This window comes from Syngnathus floridae, chromosome 3 (assembly GCF_059516105.1).
Source record: "Syngnathus floridae isolate MCC-2025c chromosome 3, RoL_Sflo_1.0, whole genome shotgun sequence".
NCBI classification, from domain to species: domain Eukaryota; kingdom Metazoa; phylum Chordata; class Actinopteri; order Syngnathiformes; family Syngnathidae; genus Syngnathus; species Syngnathus floridae.
In genome coordinates this window covers 10,088,087-10,105,635 of record NC_142415.1, presented here as the reverse complement: position 1 = coordinate 10,105,635, position 17,549 = coordinate 10,088,087, and the positions used below count along the sequence as shown (strand labels likewise).

Sequence of the window (17,549 nt, the reverse complement as noted above, 5' to 3'; positions counted from 1 at the left end):
ATAACCTGTGCGACGCCCAGTCCAGCGCAGGCCAGTGCCCGCCTATATTTCATTACATCCTGATTCTCTGACATGTAGTGTGTGGGATGGGGGGAAGGGTAGGAAGAGGAAGTGTGTGCGTTAGTGTGTGTGGCAAAGCGCGCGCGTGTGTGTGCGTGTGTGTGTTCGTGCGTGTGTTCGTGGTTGCGTGTGTCTGAGTGTGTGGTTGGGGGAGGTGGGGGTGAAGAATGCTTGGTATGTGCGGACGACACCAACACGAAAGGCGGCGAGTGTTTCGCGCACCGACAAATGACAGCCTAAAATCACGTTCACTTCGCTTTTTAATTCCCCCAAGACGCCCACTCGTGAACACGCGATATACTACGCTGTTAAACGTCAAATGTCGGTGTTTTACGAGAAGACAAAACAGTTGAGTTGACGCTAAACACCCCCCAGACACGAATGTTGGTTTGGTCCGTAGTAGGTGGGACTGGCGAGCGGTCTGCACCAGGACGTCGTAGATCAATGAACCGAACCGGAGGCTCGCTCGATACGCTGGCGTACAACAAACTGAGCTAACTGGATAAATGTGTCACTACCAAAGCAAAAGAGAGGGCACACACGCTTTGTTTAACTTAACCAACCCGATCAGTATGCCGATGTTTTAACCAGACGGGTTATTTTCGATACTCACTCATCACCTCCGACCATTGCATTGGTTCTGCGATTTTTTTTAATTTTGTTTTTGTAAAGAGGGGAGATCTTTACAGAACATCGAATATCTCTAACCTGCAGGATGATTTTTGCTAACACAGGCAACCCACTGAAAGCTGCCACTCGCAAGCAGGTAGGCCATTGTGTTTTGCTTTCTACTTCTGCTGTCACTTTTCAAATAAACCCGAGCCCGAAATGACATTGGGAAGCCCTTCCCCGTTGTGTTTGCTTTGCAGTAGTCCAACTAAACAACCTTCGACATCAAGTAATTAAAAATAATAGAAGCGACTAGTCGGGATACGGATGAAACCATCTGCGAGAGGCTTTAATTGTTGTGTCCATATAACCTTGTTTGGCCAGCCACACTGCTTAACATGCACCATGGTTATTGTAGTCCTCTTTTCCTGTCTCCATGCATTTACCCACTGAATTCGGGGGGGGGGGGGGGGGGGGGGGGTCATGTCAATGTGCACCCTTCATTTTGACCTCTCAGGTGAACAAAAAGGGGGAATCAGAAGGCTTCTTGGCTTCCAGTCATGCCTTCTGATTGAGATGGAAGATTGATGCAGGGTGCAGGAGATTTTATGGCCTCCTGTGGTTGAAATATGAGCACAGCCGAGCCACTGGAGTGAATTATTCTAGCACATTGATATCCACCTTTAAGATTCCATCCATATCACTCCATCAAATGATGGTCATTTGATTCAGTCAAGGTGAGTCAGTGTGGAAGTCCCCCCCCCCCCCCCACACCCCTCCCTTTCTGACAGTGTCTCATTGTAGCTCTCTTTGACGCTCCCCCAAAAAAATAGTCTAGTAGTACAGTAATTGCATACCAACATAAAAAGGGCCTTTACTTGAAGGATGAACAGATGTTCCTGCCACAGCGCAGCATTCTGCAAAAGTTTGAACATTCATCCATCATTGGGTAAGAAATTCTGTTTGGGTTTGGCATGACTGTGATGGTTGGTATCCATAGCCGTGGGTCTTGGAGTGGATTGTCCTTTGGTTGTGGACAGATGGCACAATGGTGCCGTGCTTTTGTGTTTGAACTGTTCTGGGCTGGCTGGGAGCTATTTTAAAGGATGAGTAAGGGGAAGGAAATGCTTTACAGAGCAGTTATGTGATGATTTGGTTCACAAGAATGAAAAAAGGACAAAATACATGAATCTACTGCAGGGGTGTGATGGTTTCAAAACAATTTTTGTAGCAGGCCACAACATAGTTAAAGTTTTCAGAGCGCTATGATGTCTGTGAAAGCATTTAAATAATGTCACCATGCACAACAAAAGGGCTGCAACTAACGATTATTTTAATAATCGATTCGCCTGTCGGACAGAAAAACACGTTTTAATTTCCACCTCTTTATTCAAAAATAGAACATTGTTTCAAATTGATTTGGAGAATATGTAAATTAATATGTTGGGAAAATAGGCAAAAAAAATCACTACTTTCTAAAGTAAAAGCAAATATTTATTAATATAAAGATAATCAGTCTGCTTTCATGCAGGATGATAGATCAGAGAATATTTACTGTCCACAAGCCAAAGTTTTGAGGATTTTTTCCAATTTTGAATCGAAAAGTAAATTTAAAAAGTCTAAACGATTAATCAATTATAAAAAATCATATACAATTTAATAATCAATCAGTTGTCGATTAATCGATTAATTGTTGCAGCAATGCAAAAAATGGAAGACAACTAGTTTTGAAATCAGACGTCATTGGAAACATAGGCTAAGGCAATTGAGAACAGGTTCTCATTTGCAATGCCGGTAGAGTTCAATAAAGACATTCGCCGTACGCTATTTGCGAAATATTATACTTGGGTATTTTTTGAGCAGAATGTGTGCCATCTTTGTGCGAACAACTATGTTGATCTGAGGGGAAAAGCTTCATAGCCTTGCTGATTAACAAAAGGTTCTTCGCCGCCATCTTGTGGCATTTGTTCTGTGTAGGTGTCAATTAATAGCAGATTTTTGCCATTCGTTGCAGGTTGAATAGCATGGCTTCATATGAATGTTATCATCACCTGATTATCACATTGCATTCACACAGAAACTTGATTTGATAATTCCAAAACAAATGTCAACCAAAATAGTTTGTTCAACTGCTGTAATTTTTTGGCTAACAAAAAATGCTTGCGATAGCATCAACCGCAGTCAAATTCCCCGTTTGGCATGCCAAACTTGGTGAATAAAGCTGATTCTGATCAACGTAATTCAAAATGAAGACTGTTATGGAACAGATTTTAGCAAAGATTTTGATGTGAACACACCTATTTTGGTGTAGTATACTAAACTCTCGCACAGTGTGCGGTTACACAACTAGTTCTCTTGAAAGGCTGACCAGCAGCAACTAGTTTGAATTGAATCGCATGGTTTGTTTGGTTTTTAAAATAGACATGAATCATAGAACAAAAATTACCCAACAATAAATTACTTTGTGTGCATGCTTTACCAGTACAGTATATCCAATATATGTTTTAATAATAATAGTATATTTCTAATTTCATATGAACATGTGCCTGAACAGCGAAGCATGTAGCATCTCGGTCAGTGAAATGCACAAGTGGTGCTGTCCTTGGCAACAGACGCTCAATTATCGCCATGTTCATGGCGATCCACAAGGGATAGGCTTTAAGGGAGTGGCGGGAGTATGACACTTCTGGCGTCAAGGGGATAATAATAATGATCAAGGGGTTTGAGGCAGGGGTGTCTAAAGTCGGTCCTCATGGGCCACTCTCCTGCCTGTTTCCATGTCACACCTGACTCAAAAGCTGGACATGCTTGCTTTAAGGCTCTCTGCTATGTGAAGAGTTCACTTTTGAGAGATATGACTTGCCTTTGTCCCCTAATGTGCCATGGCACAGTGGTTGCTTCTGTATCCTGGGTTGTATTTTAGTTTTTAGTCATAATTATATTGTTGACTTTTTTACAATGCATAATAGAGGGAACGTATGTACGTATGTAGGGGATAACTTATGCTCATGGCACATTCAAAGAGCACTGCATACGAGTGGATACCAGAATAGGGAGTGATTTTGAACACAGCCCATGTTTTTATAGCGACTTACTGTAAATGTCGAACTTCATCGGTATTTAAAACCGCAATGTTTTCTTCAGCTCGTACAAAAATGCCAAAACGTTCTAGAGCCTATGAAACCATGTTAAGATTGATGAAAAACATGCGGCATTAATGTGGAATGTGTGCACAATCTGATCCTTCTTTTTTTTATTTTTTAGGTGTTTTTTTTTTTACCCCTTACAGAATTGAGCTCCTTGTGATAACAGTTGACCAGAGTTGAAATTTGATTATGTGTCTCCTGTAACATTTTGACGATAACAGTGACCCTCCTGTGTGCAGTCGTACCCCATGACTCCGTCCAGTCCCAGCAGCAGCAGCAACAGCAGCAGCACGGGCCTGGAGCAGCTCAGTAAGACCAATCTGTACATCCGAGGCCTCCCTCCTGCCACCACTGACCTGGATCTGGTCAAACTCTGTCACCAGTGAGTGCATGAATGTCTTATACTGTCACACACATGCGTGTTCACATTGGCCACAGCAAGCCTCGTTTGGCTGATATTTAGTGTGGCGTGGACATTTGGCTATTTTCTTCCCGTATTCAAGTGTTGTTAGGTTTACTCACGGTCGGTTTACCACAGATGCCAGGATGTTCCCTCTCAGCCTGTCACATTCTGATGGGGTCCCCCCCATGTTTCTCACATTCTGTCAAGGCTTGAAATGCGGAAAGGGGTCAGCTCTGAAGCACGTTTGTGACCCGATCATACTCTTGTCAATCTCTCCTGCCTGGTGCTGCTGCACAGTTGGCGTCAGCTTGGAAGCTACTACCGCTCAACAAATGTTGTTTAATATTAATTTTCTTGCAGCAAATTATGCAAAAGAAGAGCCCATTTCTTTACATAGTGCACAGTGCTCATGCTTACTTCAGGGCTGTGACTGCCTTAGCAAGTTTTATGCCAGGTTATAAATTTGATAATCACAGCCTGCCAATTAGTCCATTGTCTCAAAATAAGCAAAGTATTGTTATCGAAAGTGTCACAGGATACTGGATCCACTGGGCCACCATCCATGTGGCTATTTAACGGTGTAGATGCCATAATTAGCCGAGTTTTGTCTCCTCTCGTTCCCCGCAAGCATATGGAGTGAGGCATTCATCCATGTAACCAGCAGCAGCTGTTTGTGTCCTTTTGGCTTGTTTTGTTCACGCTCCCAATGTTGTTTGCCAGCACAAAGCAGAAATGAAAGCGCTTTTTCGTAGCAACAAGGTCTGAATGGTGATGTCAGCTCGCCATTCAGACTGTTTGCGCCCTTGTGTCAAAAAGCAGCATGCAATTTGTTTCACGTGTCAGGTTAAGGTTTGTGATCAAGGAAGCAAAGACCAAATGAAGTACAATCGTTACATCCACTTTATTTCTCCCTAATTAGTGTTCAATTGTCTACTCTGTTGGAAACAAAAGGTCTGGTCTTTGGAAAATTCTCCTGCCAAGAATTACAAAAGCTTTTAATCTGACACTGATTTTATATAAGGCGAAACTCGGAAACGATAGTTGCTGTTTATCTACTACTAACTGCATGCCGTGTGTGCAGGTATGGCAAGATTCAGTCGGCAAAGGCAATCCTGGACAAGACAACCAATAAATGTAAAGGTCAGTAAAAGACTGCCGTTGACCTCTTAAACAACTGACTTGTAATTTTGTTGTGACACGTCGTCATTTTTTACATTTCATTGCAACACATGTAGCAATGGGGCAACAACCAAGACGGTGAAAACTAGAAATTGAAACACAAATTAACATACAGTAGCAGAACAGTAAGTCAGTCAAAAGGCAAAGAATAAAAATGGACAGTGAGGAGGCTTGCCTAACATCAAGGAGATGATGTCAACAGAAAAGACTTGATCCCCTCTGAGGCCCAGCTTAGTCCTCAACACTTCCAGTAGTGTCTGGTCTGTGGACCTGAGGCACCAGGCAGGTGCGTAGGGGTGGAGGAGCTCAGAGTGATAATCTGAGGGCGAGGCCATTTAACAATTTGAAAGCAAATAGAAGTCTCTAAAATGTATTGGGAGCCAGAGGAGGGAGGCCAGAATTGGGGTTATGTGCTCCCTCTTACGAGCTCCAGTTAAGAAGCAAGCAGCAGCATTTTGGGCTTAGTGGAGATGCCGAGGATCTATGATAGAGCTTTAAGTGGTGTTTTTCCACATCTTGTGGCATCTATGGACTACAAACATAAAGTCGATGCACACAATTTGGTTTTGCCACATGAAACAATGGTCCGTAAGTTTGACATCTATGATTTAGTGATTAAAACACCACACTGAAACTCATCTTCGTTAATTATGAATCTCTGTAATATGCAACCCTCTGGTGGCCAAGACGCGCACACCACGATGTGCACAATGTCAGTGGGCGTTGAATCATGATATGATCTGTTTGAACTGTCTATTATTCAGTTTTGAGATGGTCATAATTCAAGGAGCCACTGTATTTGGCCAATAAAGATGATTATGAATCTGCTTTTCATTTATTGGCTGTTCATGTAAACATAGTACTGCTCTGCCAACTACAGGTTATGGCTTTGTGGACTTTGACAGCCCAGCGGCTGCTTTGAAAGCCGTGCACGCTCTGAAAACCAGCGGCATTCAAGCCCAGATGGCCAAGGTGAGGAGTTGTGTGTGTAAGATTGTGTGTGTGTGATTGTGTATGTGTGTGATTGTGCGTGCGTGCGTGCGTGCGCGCGCACACATCCGCATGTTGCATTGCGTTTCCACAAGGTTGTCAGCTCTTCCTCTCTGAAAAATGTGTGCTGTGCACTACTGAATGACATGAGACTGGTCACATGACCTCAGCTGACAAGCTGTTCTTCCCGTGACCTCATTTACTTTCACTGTATAACCAGATGTCATGTCTCCCTCTGCCAAGTAACCTGTCAGTTAAGTCGCATACCAGACCACCAGCTTGCACATGGACACACACCACGCTGGCGGTACAACTTCATTTTATACCAACTCGCAAATGCTGTGAGCATAAGTGGAATATTCCGTTTACATCTATTCATTCTCCCTGAGTCTGTTTACTTTCTCTCTTATTCCGTTATTTATTCCAACCATGTCAGTATCATTTATTCACAAGTAGCTAAACTCCTGTTTGTGAAATGACAAGAAAGGCGTAATTAACTGTACTGGCATTATTATTGTGAGAGATTCACAGTCTCATGCATAGTTGTCACATCTGCATGGTAGCAGGAAAACGGCATAATTAACTGTGAGTCATCCTCGGTTCTCTTTCTGTCTTTTCTCACCATTTCTTTCTGCCACTTCTGCAGCCCAGACCGGTGCTTGAATCCGCAGATAAGAGTTAATTAGTGAGGAATCGCTCTCTAAAGACTTGAACATAGCAGAGCTGATGGGAACAAACAGTGCAGTTTGTGCGTCGCTGTGGCTTGGATACGCAGCTCTCCTGATGTTTCTCGGGGAGGCCGACGAGGCACTGAGCTGCTGCAGTGCAGATGGATGTGTCTTTGAGTGAATGGTCATGTGAGGTGCTTGTTACAGTGTTTCACCAGATGTCTCGTGCTTAAGCATACTGTCAAAAGATGAATGAGCGTGAATAGCGCAGGATATACTCCGGACCCATGTGTGATGGGTAAAAATCAGGGAGCACAGAAAAGGATTTTTTTCAACTAGCTGTACCCTCTCACATGCATTAAATACTTATTAAAACACACTTTTCAAAGTCCGTCTACTGAACATTTGGAAGCGGCTAGCCTAAGGCTAACATAGAGTAGAAAACACCTGAGGTGGGCTAATACAAATTAGCATTGATGTCATTGTAATTGTGAGCCTCCAAACAACTGTTACTTTACACACAGAACAGCAACACACACAAATACAACAAAAAGAAAAATAACTATTGTGTATTCAAACAATATTCATATTTTTTTCCTACTCTGTGCTAATAAGAGCTATTACTGTGCTATTACTTTTTGCTGTTAATTACTCTGCATGTCTTCGTGCAGAACCCAGTGCTGCCCGGTATGTTGTGCCACAATGTGGTATGTACTACCCTGAAATCGAGCAATACTAAATTCAGATTTGGATATATTCTGTAAAAAAAAAAAAAAAGAAGAAGCAAAAATACAGTACATATATACTTATATATAGTGAGTTTACTGCACTACAGTGTTAATGTTTTATTTTGGCTGTATTTTTGTCTCAGTACTTAAATATTGACTATGCTTCCTCTTCTTTCCCTTCTTGTCTGCAAGCAGCAACAGGAGCAAGATCCCACAAATCTATATATTTCCAACCTGCCTCTGTCTGTGGATGAGAAAGAGCTGGAGAACATACTGCAGCCTTTCGGCCAAGTCGTTTCCACACGTATCCTCCGTGACTACGGTGGCAACAGCCGGGGCGTGGGCTTTGCCAGGTCAGTCATAGAAGAGCCAATAGAATAGTACAGTTGAAAAACTGCCTTTTATCTGGTAATTGTTTTGTTTTGATAAAGGAGTGACTAGTGCTGCACAGTTCTGGGAATTTTCAAAGTTGGAAATTTTTCATGGGAATCAGCAAATACTACTACTTATAGGCATTCACAGGAATAAACAACTAATTTACAAGATTTTTGGTTAGCTCTTTATATTGTTGGAAGAAAATAATCTAGCATATACCTGACTAAAATATTCACGCAAATATTCCTGTATTTATATGTGCACTTTAACTTTATTTTTTTACCTCAATTTATGAGATTTTAAACTCATCTGCTGTTGCTTGGTTAATTTTGATGCAGACTTTGGGTATGCCATTGCTCCAGGGCTGACCATAGCCACCCTTGAAAATTTACTGACCATTCTATTGGCCACCCTATAATTTCAAATGATGTGTTTTGGTTACAGTAAATATACCCTGACACTTTGACTTATTTGTTACACAAAAAAAAAGATAATTAATTGTGAAACTCAAAATATTAACTGTACTGTTATTAGTCTATGCACATGAGATCATTAATAAAATAAATATGATTGATATTGATTGATACATATTTTATTCTGAACTTAGCCAGATGATGTATGCAGCACAGTTGTGTGCTAATTTTTGTTTAACATTGACAGATTCTATAATTGCAACGTAATCATGGCGGTGTTAGAGGTGGATTAAGTTTGGTAAATCCCTGGCACTAAATTCTTCGCCCACCGTTATGGAAAAAAAAAAAAAAAACTAATTTAATGTGATTTTGACAACGATCATAATGTTGTCATGTAATTGAACATTTTGTTCCACCACCGTGTGCTAGTGTTTAGTTTTTTTATTGTTGTTGCGCCCTCTCCTCTCCCACCAGGATGGACACCACGGAGCAGTGCAACGCTGTGATCTCACACTTCAACGGGAAATTTATCAAGATCGCCTCCGGAGCGCTGGGTATGAAAGCCAGTCCCCTTTGTGGAGGCGGTGATGAAAATGGCTCTTCTTAACCATATTCCCCTCCTTTTCCCTCAGCTCCCTCTCAGCCCTTGTTGTGTAAGTTTGCAGATAGTCAAAGGAAGAAACACGCTCACGGTGGATTTGTTCCCAATGGACAGACAGGCGATCTCAGACTAGTATGTATCAGCTTTTATGTTTTCTGAACATAAAATAAAAAGTAGATCTAAGCAGGTAGACAGTTTTTGGCTACATACTATTTGGGTCAAATTTGACCTGTTTAGACACAACACTAAGAATACGTATAGTGTCGTTGCTTAACTCTGAAATTTGATGGATTTTAATAGTGATGCAAATACATCAAATGTTTTAATGCTAAGTTATTGGACAGAAAATACAAAATCTGTGTTCACTGAGGCGGTCCTACGAGATTAAATTTGACCTTTTAGTCTTACCATTGTGTGTACATGCCATACGTATTTTTTATAGGACAATCGTAGTAGTGTTCAAAAGGGAGCTTGAAACAGTCCCAAAGACGGTCTGCTTCTCGATACATTTGCTTAGGTTACCGCAGAAACAGTCACCTGTTGGTTATTAAAAGGTCTCAGAGAAATTTTAAAAAAGTCCAAACCAAGTAGTGTACAGTTTGTGTAATTGTATGGGACAGTGGGGTCTGTGATTTCAGACGTTAAATCTTGCAAATTGTCTTTGTTTCTCCCACATTTGCATAAGACGGAATACTTAGATCCAAAAGCTGATATTTCGTTATGTGAAATTCGTCTTTGTAGGGCGCTATGACTCTTACCTATGATCCCTCCTCAGCAGCTATGCAGAATGGGTAAGTCACATCATATGGTATGTTGTATGTGAGGAGTTTTTCCATCCAAATTTATTTTGAGATGCTCTCTGTTCCCCAGGTACTATCCATCTCCATATCCAGTGACCAACAGGATAATGACCGTGCAGCCAGCAATGTCCCCCTACATGTCTCCCGTCTCTGCTTACCAGGTATTACCAATTACAAACATTATTGAATGTAGTCCATCCATCCTCTCTCTTCTTCTATACAGTATTTGGCATTTTAGATGAGGGTGGTTCTTTTTTTCCAAAAAGTCTTTCATTGGTTGAACATTATCCTTATTTCACTTAATTTTATATTTTGCTCCTCCTCCCAGGCACGCCTCATAAAAGCTCTTAAATTATGTAGTCAGAAGGACCATTTTCTCCAAGGACACATTACCTTTAATCATATACAAGTTCAAGTCTTTACCACAATTCTCGGTCACAGCTGAGAGTGGCTTGACTCCAAAGAAAATGTTGGCTATGTCTTATGGCGCTGTCCTCCTTTGCTCTCTGAGCGTTATATTGAGCTTTTGCTAAATTTAGCTATAAAATTTGAAATGAAAAATTGCAATTTGTAGTGGGTAAAGATAGTAGATTTACAATATCATCTTTGGAACATTAGAGAATTGTGAACCCTTATTTACCACGGGCTCGTTCCAGCCCCTTCTACGACAGTTGAAAATTAACTGTTAAAAGACACTTGAATGTAAGCACAAGTTTTGAAGTATTCTGCAGTGCCTTTTCTCACTCTCAAGAAATGTCAGACTATCCTCAAACTTCAATTTGAGAAAATGAAAAGGCTGGGTTTTTTTCCCTCCCAGTTGAAGTTTGCTATAATAGTGAGACATAAACAAAAGAGAATTAAACATTGTATATTCAAACATTTAAATGTTCAACGAGATTCTTTCATTTGAGCTAACAAAATTGCTAATGATTGGCCTCAAAAAGATTGTCTTCATTTTATTTTAAATAAAAGTAGACATTCTTCTTAAATGCCAGTTAAAAATCTGTTTCCAACAAAGTGGCAGAATCATGCCATTTTTATGTAATGGATGTCTGTATCTGAATGTAACTATTAAAATAACGTGTAATCCAACTTACTTTTAAAATCAAGTCATAAATAATGTCATAATAAAGGAAGTTGCTTTTGTAAGGTAACCATGGCAATATTATTCAAATAGACAGTAGTATTGATGTTCAGATGGATTTGTCTCCTTTCTGTGTCTGACTGTGCCTGTCCTGTCTTTCCAAAGGTCCAAAGTCACTCCTGGGTGGCACATCAGCCGTACATCATGCAGCACCCGGTAAGACAACATGCATTTATGTGCATGTGTGTGTGTCTGTGTGTGCAGGAAGTGGGTGTGTGCCTCGGCTTCAGCTAGAAGACACTCACTCATTACTTAAATTCAGCCTGTTCTGCTGACACGGTTAAAACAGCAACTTCCCCTAAACACAGAAGGACTTACATGGAAGCATTTTTTACTACTTATGTATTTTTCCACTGCTGTATATTTCAGCACACTAGGGAGGTAAAATGTCATTTAGTCGTGAAAACAATATGAGTAAAAAGACAAAGTTGTATTACTACTACTAGTACTACTACTATTAATACTACTAATACTAATACTACTAATACCTCATGCAACTCAGCTGTTCCACAAGTGTCTGTAATTGTCTTGCTACCACAGCTAAGGCAAGAAGTGTACCAGTTGATGGATCTGGATAAACGCTCAAAAGCCTTTCTACTGGCTTACATTGATCAAAAAAAGTACAACACATCTGTTTACATGTTACAAGTGTGCGTGCGTATGTGAGCGAATGAGAGAGAAATGGAACAAGTAGGAAGACTGCGAAGGCCTCCAGCAGCCTTCCCTCTCTCTGGATCCAGCAGGAAATGCCTGAAGCAGCAACCGTCTTGTGACTCTTTGACTCGTCCAACAGATGGTTTCCAATGGAACGAGTGTCTCTGCAGATCTGCCCCTCCCACGACTCTTTACTGGGAAATGCTCAATTCCCTCAAGGCGGTGTAATGGAAAGCTGTTTGAGGATTTATTTCATATCTTTAATCTCTCTCTTATTATGCCCCCCCCCCCCCCCCCACTGCAGTCAGTTTTAGCCTACTAGTAACATGTTTCATATGATCAGGAGTTGCAGTAACATTTGCTGGCTTCACCTTTATGCACCGATTGTACTTGATACTGTACATGTTCCGAAAAACACCTGCAGCCTTTGTTTCATGCTCTATTCACGTTTTATACGTGAGTCGATTTCATTGGAGGAACTCTGTCATGTGATCTGCTGTGAAAGCCAGCTGCTCTATGTCTCTCGCAGGCACCGGTGATGTCTCCCTCTGTGGATCCATCCATGTCACTGCACCCCTCTACTATGATTACTCAGCAAATGGGTCAGCTGTCCCTAGGAAACACTGGAGCAGTGAGTACAATTCTGGACTGATGTGGCAAATATGTGGTCGTAGAAGTACAGATAATGATACTCAAGTATGGATGCATGAAATTTTGTACAATAAAGAGTACTTCATGGCACTAATTCTGTATGTAACATTGTTTCACAGTATATCGCAGCCAACCCGGGGGTGCAAGGTGCTTACATGCCGCAGTATCCTCCTCTGCCAGCAGCAGCGGTAGGTTCACTCCACATTCAGTCCATCATCCTAAATCATCAGAGCACGTTTATTTTTTCTCACTCACCAAGCACAATTTTAAAACAATCACATTTGTAGTTTACTGTAAAGTAGAACTGCACTGCAATTATTGATCGTGACTATTACTGGAGCTTAGTTGAGCACCTTTTTGTCCTCTTCTTACTGTAAACCATGCATCCAGTTGTGCTTAGTGCTGCCTGGCACAATGTTGTACTACACTGAAATTGCGTCACTCTCTTACCTGCTCAAATTACTTTGCAGGAAAGCGGCACGCCACAACAAGTGGATTCTTCCAACAACTCGTCTCCTTACAGTCAACTCAGCAAGTAACCACAGGTACTGACTCATGTTTTTTGGTATTTCATATTTTGTTTTTTTTTTTCACCTGGAACTGATTTTTACCAAAACAAAAGCTATATTAAAACGTGCTACTTTTTATTATCAGTGTAAATGTAAATGAGTGATTGCCTATAGATGCCACAAGATGGCACCAAACGAATTTCGTTTTTTACTTGTGGTACAAAAGGCTCCAGTGAGACTGACAAATAAACAACCGAACATTTTTGAATGTGCATGTGAGTGTGTATTAGTGTATGTACAGAGACATTAATACAGTTGCTTCCATAAATTGTGTGGACCAGATTTTGGGACTGTCATGGCTATTTTAGTCAACTCTGTGCGCATACAGCATATAGAGAAGGTGGAAGAGCCAAATGAAGAAAGGTCTGACGTGACAGCCAGCATTGTGGACAACATGGGCTTTGTACTGGCATATCTGCTTCAGAGCGCCTCGTTGTCATGGCTTGGAAAGTCCCGCAATGACCTAGTGGGATATATTCCAGCCACTGAAGGCTTTCAGATAATAATAGATCTGCTTCAAACTCTGTACACTAGTCAGGAGGTAGATGAAATGTTTAAAAAAAAAAAAAAAACACATTAAGTCATTACAATCTAAGACAAATGACATTCAAATGCCCCCTCCAAAAAAACGTGACAATTTTTGCAGATTTTTCTCATATTGTAAAACAGTTGAATGCTTTGCCTATAATCCGCATCTTTATTGTTGTGAGTGTTTGAGACCAAAAAGGGTAATTTCATTTGTTAACTATTTATATTGATTAATCTGTTGATGATCCGAATTTAATCCTGCAAAATAGCATCAGCCTATACAAAAAAAAAAAATTATTGGTCGGGTCCTAATGTGTAGGCTTAAAATGCCTAATGAAGTAGCTTCCATTTGTAAAAAGCATTTAGCTGACGTTTTTTTAATCATTCAAATTTGTCACGGTTATTAACGTGTCAAATTTAACAGCCCTTTATTTTTATTATCAACGGAATGTCCTCGCGCTTATTTGTTATTTTGTCGTCTGTCAGGTTATGACTAAACAAGATGTTTTTCATTATTCATGCTAGAATACAGTACCTTTATATTGAAGTTGCATTTCTTTTCCATAATTTCCACAAATTGTAAGGGAACATTAATGCCACTTTTCCAGCTCTTTACAACCCTACAACAGAGGGGTCATTTTCAAACATGCTTCTTTATTTTGTTTGTATTTTTAGGCTCAGCAGTCACTCAGCGAGCAAGAGGGTTGGTGGGAGTTATAACAGCCAGCCCTCTCTGATTGGACCAGACACAGGACCTTTTTTGCACAGCCCTTATGCTTGTGTTGGAAAACGAGGACAGTGAAAATGCACTCAAGCAGTTGGCTAATCACAAAAAAAAAGATTTATTTTGATAAGAAACAACATGCTCTTCAAGATTTTCTCTTTTTTCAAGAAGGATTCTCAAATTCCAGAGGACACCTCCCCACCCTACCCCTGCCCTGCCCTGCCCTGCCCCCTGCTCCATTATCCACAGTATGATGTGATTTTACATGCATGAGATTGCAATGTTGCCCTCCCCTTCTAGGTTTTTATGATGTTATAGTTACTTCCCCCCTGCAAAACCTTGTTTGCACTGACTTTTAAAGTAAAAAAAAAAAAAATAACCACAATGATGGGTTTCACAATTGTCATAGAATCACATGCTTCAAAGAGGTGACCATGTCATAAATTTATTCTCGGAAAAGGTGCCTTCCTTACCACCATCTTCCAACATTACTCATTGAACTTGATCAGGTATCATATTTCCATTTGATTGATCCCACACGGCAAGTTTGTCGCTATCCAGTCTTCTGGTAGCAATAATGAGAGTTCCACTGCAATACCGAGGGGAGGAAAGAAAAAAAAAAAAAAGAATAGTGACTAACTCAAACAGCATAATTCTTATATTTCTCCTCTTTGCTTTTTTTATTAGCTATCAAAATGACATCAAGCAAGAGATGTGTTTTTTTGAAAATGACAGAATTGGCATCTTTTGTGATGTGATTTTTTTTGTTTGTTTATTTTTTTGTGTGTGTTTAATTTCCTCTCATGGTCAGTTTGACCGGTGATATCTACCTCATGGTTCTGAGTCTGCCGGTGTGGTTGGGTTTGCAGGTAAAGCCCTTTTTTTGCACCAGAGTGGATGAAGCAGAACAAAAGCCACGCTCAGGAGCTGGCCAACTCGGACTTCAAGCGTTACGTCTCCTCCCACTTTCAGCAGTTTCTCTTCCATGCTTTTGAAACTTTTTCACTTTGCCTCATCGTTACGTATTTGTCATTGCTTATTGTCTGCATGTGTTTTTTTTCTTTCTCAAGAATGTGAGGTTAGTTTAGTGCTCCATTTAGAGTATAGGTGTCAAACTCATCTGGCTGCCACTTGGATTTGACAAATTGTCTTCATGTTTCTTACTGAATTGATTTGTTCCTTTCATTTTTATTGTGCGGCAACTCCCTGCTTTTTTTTTTCTTCTCTTGTTACTGATATTCCAAGCATTGAAAAAACAAATCCCTTCTTACTACAGGGTTTCTCAAAAATCAATATGCACTGAAAGACATGTAAAAGGTTAGACAAGGTCAAATTAAGTTAACCTGTGAAGGTTCTAAACCATTTTAAGTTCATTCGAAAATAATAGCTACTATATTCTGTACTGTATTTGGTTTTCACTACTTTCATGACTTGATTTTAAATTCATTTTGTTATAAGTATTTATAGCAATGTCAGGTGGAGGAAATTTTATTATAATATGATGTGAATATACTTCACAGTCATAACATCCCTCAAAAGGAAAGCATAACTATGATGTGGCCCATGATGAAAATGAGTTTGACACCACAGATTGAGTCAATTAGTTCAGTTTCGCTCCACAAGTACTTTTCGGCAAATGAATGCAGGCTTCACGCATTTCTTTGCTGAAAATATCCGCCTTTGTCGATGCAACGCCTCTCAGCCCCTGAAAGTTGGTCTGTTTTTAAAGTCATGATAGGTCAAACCAGTGTTGTAAGGCTCTCCAAAAGTCTCAGAATTGTTGTTTATGGGAAAAAAAAAAAAATCTGTGAATGGCACATATTGGGTTGCTTTTTGATGCAGCGTTTGATTCAAAACCTCAATTAGAGGTCACGAGTAGTAATGCTTGATGGCTGGTGCTAGATTGGTTGTTTTGTTTTCATATAAATTGGTGGCCAAATGAGAAATTAAGTGTATTGTTTGCTTTGCTTTTCTCCTCAAGTATAAAGATGAACTCTATGATACTATATGAAAGAAAACGTCATAGCTAAGAAGGTCAGGCAGTACTTCTATGGAAACACGATCGGGAAATACTTCCGTAACTAAGCTTTTACTGCAGGTGATTTCACATTGTGAACGTTTATTGCTCTGGGATGGGATGGGGGGGGGATAAAAGGGAGGGGGGGACAATCTTGTACATTTGATCCTCATTGTTTGCCCTGTCACCCACAAACAATAATCATCTCCTTGCCTTCTCTGAAAACATTTGAAACCGTGCTAAATAAAAGACTTCTCTTTCTCTGATGAAGTTCAAGTCTGTTTGATGATGATGGATGCCTGTAACCTCATATGTGGGTGGACATGACAAGTTGCTGTATCTTCTGACCTTGTATGCCACACTCAGTTTCATTAACTTTTAGAAATGACACTTTTTCTCCATTCCATTCTATTGCTGTTGTCTATTTTAGGGTCAGGGTGTAACCAATGACCTTAGTGTCATCAGCATTTTAGCAACAGTGCTACACAGAGACTGGAAGAGTCACAAAAAGACATAGGAGTGACCTTTATCATTAGCAACCATGATGTGAAACACTTATTTTGAACATAATTAAAACACACATTTGAAACACTTGAGCATCAACTTGAAATTTTCCATCCTCTGTAATAATTCAATGACACACATTAGCTTCCAGAAGAGGACGCTGTGCGCTCTCAGACTGAAACTATTTAGGAGGCTTCCATACTGTGTTTGATCTTGGGGGTAATCTAAATTCAGTCGGACAGGTGACAAGTGTGTGCGTGTGCTTCACTATTTGGGGCACGCAGCCTCAGTAGATTTATAACTCTTAGGCCGGATCTCCCGAGTTAAGCTCGGACTTAGGCGCAGCTGATCCCTGAGACATAAAGGCACCAAGATCCATCTCTTACCAGTCAAAAGGGATCAGAAGCATCTGGGTGTGAGATTAGCAATCACACCCTTTGCCGGGCCCACAACACACACACACACACACATCTACCCGAAAACTCACACAACACAAAAATGCGCAAACACAGCAAAAAAGAAAAACAAAGTTAACGCTAATAAACGTCACAGATCTGTTAGATTCACTAAAACTGCCAATCTGATTCAGAAAAAAACTCACGAAAATAAAAATTACTCTCTGAGAAACCTTTACACAAAAAATCTGACATTCACAATAACCTTTCACATATACACTCCAAATCTTTCTCACACACAGGCACATAAAAGTCATTTTGCCAAAAAACTTTCCCTCACTAAAAGACGGTGCGCAGTCTGCCAAAACCTCTTCCACACCAAAACAAAGAA

The 17,549-nt window shown here is 40.4% G+C and overlaps 1 protein-coding gene across 1 annotated transcript; it reads left to right on the top strand.

Annotated features, from left to right (window-relative positions):
* The first annotated feature begins 462 nt into the window (after positions 1-462).
* On the top strand, positions 463-16,529 carry LOC148400435 (RNA-binding motif, single-stranded-interacting protein 1-like). The gene is made up of 14 exons (XM_088371655.1): positions 463-826; positions 4,055-4,197; positions 5,300-5,358; positions 6,278-6,369; positions 7,979-8,136; positions 9,046-9,125; positions 9,204-9,304; positions 9,914-9,963; positions 10,043-10,133; positions 11,222-11,272; positions 12,300-12,401; positions 12,541-12,609; positions 12,892-12,966; positions 14,194-16,529. Exons 1-13 carry the CDS (start codon positions 776-778, stop codon positions 12,958-12,960), a joined length of 1,116 nt encoding a protein of 371 aa, XP_088227781.1. The 5' UTR covers positions 463-775; the 3' UTR covers positions 12,961-12,966; positions 14,194-16,529.
* The last annotated feature ends 1,020 nt before the right edge of the window (positions 16,530-17,549 follow it).